The sequence below is a fragment of the Gracilinanus agilis genome, chromosome 1 (genome assembly GCF_016433145.1).
Source record: "Gracilinanus agilis isolate LMUSP501 chromosome 1, AgileGrace, whole genome shotgun sequence".
In the NCBI taxonomy this organism is placed as follows: domain Eukaryota; kingdom Metazoa; phylum Chordata; class Mammalia; order Didelphimorphia; family Didelphidae; genus Gracilinanus; species Gracilinanus agilis.
The window spans coordinates 491762980-491771037 of NC_058130.1; the positions used below are offsets into that span (position 1 = coordinate 491762980).

The window sequence follows — 8058 nt, forward strand, 5'->3', positions numbered from 1 at the left end:
GGGTAAGTAATAGCAGACTGGAAAATGGAAATTGTGACAGCACAGTTTCTATTCATTTTCAGTTAGCTATTTTTAAATGCAATAGGTGATCTCTCTGAGTTAATCCATTTATACTTTTAGATTTATTATATCAGTGGCATACAGAAAGCACCACATAATAACATTCAGATCAAGGAAAAATAGAACATGTATGACTATGTAATTAACCATAATAGAAATAATTGCTAAGAAAATATAGCAATATTTAACACAGGATTTGTGAAACTTTCATATTCAAGATATTTTCCCAATAATATCCCATGCTTTTATTTTACAGAGTTTATCCAGATTTACATGCAACTGACACTTTGGGGGGCTGCAAAAAGTTGATGTTTTCTATACAACAATATTACAGCTTTATACAATTTGGAAGTACAGCATAGCATTTTCATTAATCTTTACGATCCCCTTCCAAGTGCTCTTTTTAATATTGTGTATTTCATTTGTCCTATTCAAACAACAGCAAATACTCTGAATGCTTTTCCTCCTGGAGGATTCTGCAAACTGCAAAAGAATAAAAATGCATGAATTATGGGTGTGTATGAATAAATGTTTATGAGAACAACATCCTTGCTTCTAAATTCTCAAATAATTTGTTCCTTAGTAAAGTAGGTAAGGAAAATAGAATTTAATTTTCAAATCAGGGAGTGACTGGAGCCTTGAGAAAAACCAAGTTTACCATTTACTTAAACACACACACACACACACACACACACACACACACATATATACGTTAGTTATACAGCCTACAAAGCCAAAAAACTGTTTTCTTATCATTTATAATTTTAATCTAGAAAATCCTAGAGAGAAAAGAAAACTCATTTATCAAATATTTCTTGAAAAATCAATTAACAATAGAGTTGTTCTGACTTGTAATCAGCTTTTCAGCCTATGAATTATAAGCTTACAGGAGAAAGGAAGTTCTGGTACTGCAGATTCTCCAGTAATTTAAGGGCCAACTATTATACAAGCATGAAAAACCCATATGCTGCCCTAGTCTCTTGACCTTTAAGCCATATCAACTACATAAACCTATTAACCGAGAAATAGATAAATTATAGTAGGTGATAAGTATAGGTGTTACCTTTCTGAGAAGATGCCATTCTGAAAAGAGGCAATATAAACTTTTCTCTTGTCTACTGGCATGACATCCACATAACCACCCTGATTACGAACTACACCAGCATGAACAGCTGCTCTGCAAATGCTAGATACCTGAAAGGGTGAAAGAAAAAAAATTATTAATATGTCTCCTTTTCTAATTGTTTCCTTATATTACATATGAAAAATTGATGGTAAATTTAAATTTAAATAAATATAAGGACACAACTAACAACATATATTGAACATCTGAAGGGCTTTGATAAATCAACAAATTACATGGGTTCATAGATGTAATGTATGACATTAGATTCGAGGTCATCTATCTATCTCTGCTCTACTGTCAATCTGGGAACTAATGTCTGGAGATATGAAAAAAAGGTCAAATAAGAAAATTCTGGTCAAATGAGCCAAAGGAATGATTGAAATAATCAGGTACATAATCCTCTGTTTAGGTACCACTGCTTAAATTTACCCTTCACAAACAGGTAGATGGTAGAAGTCAGATAATAAACTAGTTGGTTTGCTCTCCTTTCAAGGTTATTTATCCCTCTTGGACTTGGAACCTTTCATTAATACAAACCAATGTGATTCAGAACAAAGAATTCCTAGTTTGTCCATTTTGCATGTACTCACAGTTTTTTGTTTTTTTTTTCCCTCTTGGGGGTTTCATTTGGAAATGGCACTTCCTATTATTGAATAAGGAAGAAAAAATAGCCACAGATTCTACTATATTTTTAATGATAGCTGTTGACTGAATAGTTGGTTTGAAATGGAATATGGAATGTCTTATAATTAATTACACTGAGTACAGTAGCATTTCTGGTGCTTTTCAATCATTATTTTATCATATTCAATTAGAAGTTATCATTAAATGTTACTATCATTAATAACATCATTTTCATAAAATTTTGAATGACTGTTATGGGCACAAATTATTTTACTAACCCTTTCAACTCAATATATAATCTTCTGGGAATCAGCAGTGTTGTGTAAAAAACAGTGGGATTCAGAATGAAAGGCTGGGTGATGGTGGAAAAACTAGAAGACTTCTCCACTTCCTTTTTTTTTGTTCTATTCTGATACTTAACACTATGCCAATATAAAACGATGTCTAAGAGGTTCTACTGTGCTGGAAAGTCATAAAGAAAAAGGTGTAGAAACAGAATGGTATTCTGTTGACCAAGGACCAGACTGGTAAAAAATGGAAACGTTCACTCATCAGGAGGCTGGTCAGTCAGTAGTTAATTTTTAAAGCCACAGCACGAGATAAAGATCATGAGATAGAGATAATTTCCCTTAATATAAATGTTTTTGTTATCCATTACAGGAAAAAAAAAACTTATATTGAGGTGGAATTGATATGGAAAATAAAATATTCACTGGTTGAATGGAAAGTGTTTGCATTTCAAATCCCTTCAAAGTTATGAGAAATATCCTATTCCCAGAGCAGGGGTTAAACTTTTGTATGTCATGGACAACTTGACAATCTAGTAAGGTATATGGATCCCTTCATTATTGGAATATTTTTAAATATGTAAAATAGAATTTGTAAAATCACAAAGGAAGTCAATTATTCTGAAATATAGTTATTAAAATATTTTAAACCATATTCACAGAGAACAGATTAAGAACTTCTGTGAGGAATAAATTATAATCTTTAAATTCTTCAAAGTATTTTTGCATAACATTTCCTTTCTTCCAAATATTCTACTGAAATATTTGTATAGCTGACTATGGTTAGGCAAAACTATGTACTCTTTTTCTTCAAGACTTCCTAAACACCCCCAAGCAAGACAAAGACCATCCCCATCCCATGTCCTTATTTTTCTTCTTTTAATCCTTATTTCATTGATTTAGACTACTGCTTTTTTTTTAAATTTTCTGCACATATGTTCTGTCTCATGAGCATTACAGGTTAATGTAAACATTTCTTCCACAATTACACAACCTTACTTTCTGTTATCTTTTGGTATTTAACCTATCAGGGAATCTAAATGCCAAGCTCCTTAATCATTTCTTCCCTTTTGTAACACAGTGAACTGGCTGCTATCTACAAATGTACATCATGAGTCTGCAAAGGCATTTTAATCATGGTTTTAAGCCCTTCACTCAAGTAATATTTGCATTAGATATAATTCATAACAAATGGGATTAACAGTAATTCAGCACATATTTCATGATTTATCCTGTTCTGTTAGAAGAGAATTATCAACATTTTCCAAAGGCAATAAAAAGTGCCTGGATATACCATTCATTAAACTTTAAGCACTTTAAAGTATTCTTAAGCAATTGTTTCTCCTATGCCTGGGCAGCTGGTATGCATTCCTGATCGAGTTCAAAGGTCGAAAGGGATTTTCTCTTCATACCCAGTCTTTACCAGAACAAAGATGCACAGTGTGAAAACAATGAGGAATTTATAGTGGAAACAACGGTACTCCTTTATATTGAACACAGAGAATTTGCAATTAACTAGAATGAAAATCCAAAATCTTTTCTCAAGAATTACATGCGTGAACTGTATCTGTATATATAGTGAGCAACAAAGAGGCAATTCAGTTCACAAGGACACAAATATAAAGCTGAAGTGAATTTCAGAGACCATCTAATCTAATCTCCTGATTTTACAAATGAGGAAACTGAGAGTTTAAGTGGCTTACCCAAGGACATGGAAATCGAGGCCAGGGTTGGAACTTGAACCTAATTCTGTCTCCTCCTCTTATGGTCTCTGGGGTTTTACCTGTAACATACCACCTTCCTCCACCCTCAGCCATTTTCTACTTTATATAAAGTGAAGCTTTCATCCTTGAGGTTGAATGGCATATTTTAAAACATGTTATTGAATCTTCAAATTTACCAGGATCTTAATTCCTGCAACTCAATCTTCCATCTAAAATTAACTTGAGCTTACACTATGGGCAGCCAAATAATTCTGCTGGAATACTATGAGAATGGTAGACTTTCATTCATTGTATTCTTAAAGAAGTAGATACATTTATAATGGAATATCTTACTTAGGAAATCAGTAACTGAGAATATTTCAATGCAGATGTTATAAAACTATTAATATGGGTATACTAAAGAAATCTTACTTCTGGAAGATGTTGAACTGAAATAATTTACTAAATTATTAATCTTATAGAAGATGTTAAACTAAAATAATTTACTAAACTTGTAGAGTAATATGAAATACTCAGTCAGAAGCCATATTTTCCTACATTAAGTATCTAGAAAATAGTCGCAAACATAAATACATATACCCTGAAAAGATTTATAAGCAGCCTAGTTAATCACAAATGTACTTTTCCTCATAAAGAGTAGCTGAGTCACGCACCTTCTGTATGTACTCAAATATAATGAATAAAAAACATGGCAGCAAAAAATAAAGAGATGGAATGGAAAGTGGAACACAGCTGAGAGCAGAGGGAAGAAGAAGAAAGTTCAACCTATAAATCTCTTTAATTGACCAGGAAGCAGAAAAGGTGAACCCAAGATGATCACATTATTATCTATTAGCAGAACTGGTAGTACGACCCAGGTCTCAGTTCCCAATGTTACTTTTTTTTTTCCATTCTCCCAAAATAATGGAAAACATCAAACAAAAGAAGAATGTCTTTGGGGTGGAATAAATAGCCCTGTATCAACAAGGAGGTAAGAAGCATCCTGTCTCCCAGACTAGCAAAAGAACTCAAGTTTAATTACTGTAAACTCAGTAATTAAGAAAGGGGTCGATTATGTTCAGAGATGGTATAGTGTATAGAGAATCAGCCTCAGTACCAGGAAAACTTGGTCTCAGCTCATAACTTTGACATATACCAGCTCTGTGAACTTTTGTAAGTCACAATCTCCTTTTGCCTCAGTTTCCTCATCAGTAAAATGGGGATAATATTATCATTTATCTCTTAGGGTTGTTGTGAGGCTGAAATAAGTGTGTAATTAGAGTCTGTTACCCTAAAAACTACAATTCCCAGCACCCCACTCTCTTCCTATTGTTATGTGCTGACATTGACAGGATATAAATTCTGTGGAATTCCATCTCTCACTCTCTTATCTTCCTATCTCAGCCTTGTTTGAGTGGGCTTTTTGAGCAGGTAGAAAAACTTAGCCATGTGGTTCTATTTTGTTAGATAATAAACTTCATCAAATATAATACTTGAAGTTTTGGACATTCAAATAAATCTTACATAAGGTAATATTTGTAATGCACTTTTGTTAGTCATATCATAAGTGCTATACAATGTTAGAGATTATTATTGTTATTATTGTTGTGGTAGAATGTATAGTCAGTCAAAGTGTAAATATCAATAATATGGAAATAGGTCTTGATCAATGACACATGTAAAACCCAGTGGAATTGTGTGTGGACTATAGGAAGGAGTGGGAGGAGGGGAAGGATAGAACATGAATCCAGTAACCATGGAGAAATTTTATAAATTAATAAATTAAATAAAAATTTAAAAAAAATGTATAGTCAGTCAGCTTCAGCACCAGAAATTCCGGTCTCAACTTCTACCTCTGAAATATACTGGCTGTGTGAACCCTTGTAAAGTCACTTAATCTTTAAAGAATCTAGGAAACTGTTGATTATTATAGGTACGGGGGCAGCTAGGTGGCACAGTGGATAGAGTACCAGGTCTGGAGTTGGGAGGACCTGGGTTCAAATTTGACCTCGGCCACTTCTTAGATGTGTGACCCTGGGCAAATCATTCAACCTCATTTGCCTACGCCTTACTCTTTGTTGTAGACTTGGTAAAAATAATATTATTTCTTTCTGTTTTAGTACCAAGTTGTAGTGGATTTGGCACTATATATATATATATATGTATATATATATATAATTTCTTTCTGTTTTAGTACCAAGTTGTTGCAGACTTGGTACTAAAACAGAAAGAAATAATAAAATGTATGTTATTTCTTTCTGTTTTAGTACCAAGTCTACAACAATATATATAAATATAAATATATATTAACAAAAATAATTTTTGTTATATTTTTATTTTTATTTATATAGATTTGATATAGATATAGATATATATTTTACAGGTACAAAGTAAATAGCCTCTCCCTCCAAAAAAGTTATAATTACCTGCAATGTTTACTTTATAGAGAGTTTCTCATTCTCTGAGGATTCTTTAATTCAACAAATATAGGATATTCCAAAAGTCTTAGTGAACTTTTAAGCTATTAAAGATATATATTTAAAATGCTGGCCATTGGGATAGTAACAAAAGATCTTTTTTGGAAAATTTTCCTAAGAGTAGATAAATAAGAGCTTTTAATGTCTTGAGAGGTTAGTAGATAAGCAAATGAGACTCATTAAAGATGTTTTGAGAAGAATAACATAAGAGCTGTGCTTTAGAAAGAAAAAGTTAAAATGGAGCATAGGAAGCAGGGAAGGGGGTGAAGGTCCTGGGAACGAGGGCAGTAGCTGTAGAGATGGAAAGGGACGAAGGTAAGAAGACAACACCAATAGGTCTAGGGAACTGATTGTCTGGAGGATGAGAGAAGATGACAACAAGGACTACTATTTCTGGACAGTAAAACAATACTAGACTGATCAACAGAAGACAAAAGTTGTATCCCAGCTCTGACCTTGGGCAAATGATTTCCCTTTTGGGGGCGGTCAGTTTCTTCATCTATATATAATGAAATATGCTAGTTTTCTAACTTCTAGCTCTAACATTCTAGGACTTGTTGAGAACACCGAGAAACATGAGTTTTTCATGACTCATGAAAGCAATAATCATCTTCCTCAGGGATGGCTTATGTGATTTCCAAGAACTTAAAACCCTGCAATATGTCATAAAGACACTTCCATCTACAAGTTCATGGGAGCAGCTCTCTTCTACACTTCTATATTAATTGCTTTCAGATTATTCATGTGGGAGTGAGCTCAAACTTTTCACTGTAGATGAGCAAACCACCTTCTCCTAAACCCTGCATGTAGCTTGCTCATCTCTCAGTTTGAGACTTACCTAGAATGTAGTGGCCATTCCTTCATGCTAAACTATACTTTAAAATCTAACATAAATATTTTTCTCTGCCATGATAGCTCCCCTGCTAAACCCTCCTGATTTTAGTTACACAATTTATTTCCATATACCTCATCTATCAGGTTTTTCTTAGTTACTAAACTTGCCGTGCCCACTAGAATCTAGGATCCTAAAATGTCATATTGACAATAAAAGTACTTTTAATATTTGATAAATTTTATTTTTCCCTTGCACTTAACACCAAGAAATGACCTTTTTTTCCTCTTTCCAATAATATCACAAGAAATCTCTCTCCATGAGTTAGAGAAGAACTACGTTACAAGAAAAAAATAGCAATATATATGTGTGTGTGTGTGTGTGTGTGTGTGTGTGTGTGTGTATTTTTTAAATTTGATTCCACATTTTTACTTAGTCTCAGCCAGTTTAATTCAATCCTCAGGAATAAAGACATTGGCAGAAGGAGAATAGTGTCTATGATCAGAAAATTATGAATATTTATTTTCTAACTCTAATATGCATTTGTTTTAAATGAGTGTACATTAACCTATAATTTTTCCTTGCCTTGTCATGTGAAGATATAAAAAATTAATGGTATATAGTTCACAGGTGTAAGTACTTTAGAGTTATATAAATCAGGCTACTTACATCAGAATAAATTCTAGTTCCAATTACACGAGCATAGTGCGGGTTCGCTTGCATGCAATTGCGAGGACAGTATACCCTGAAAAATATATTTTATAATGAATATACATTCATAAATATAAAAAGAAACTCTGACCTATATTTCTTTTTCTTTCTCATTCCTTTTTGTGCAAATGTGACAATAGAAAAAATTTGTTGAACTTATTTTTACATTTCTTTTTTCTCCTTTTTTGGGCCAAGAAAACAAACAAACCACACACACACACACACACACACACACACA

At 33.0% G+C, this 8058-nt stretch overlaps 1 protein-coding gene across 2 annotated transcripts in view; it reads right to left on the bottom strand.

The window, feature by feature from the left end:
- Positions 1-456: 456 nt before the first annotated feature.
- CRISPLD1 (cysteine rich secretory protein LCCL domain containing 1) overlaps positions 457-8058 on the bottom strand; it is a 181043-nt gene continuing 173441 nt past the window's right edge. For both annotated transcript variants that reach the window (XM_044657947.1, XM_044657948.1), the window contains 2 exons: positions 1124-1254; positions 457-543 (listed from right to left, as the gene is read on the bottom strand). In XM_044657947.1, coding sequence (XP_044513882.1) covers positions 492-543; positions 1124-1254 — 183 coding nt within the window. In that variant the 3' untranslated portion in view covers positions 457-491. The remainder of the gene's footprint in view (positions 544-1123; positions 1255-8058) is intronic.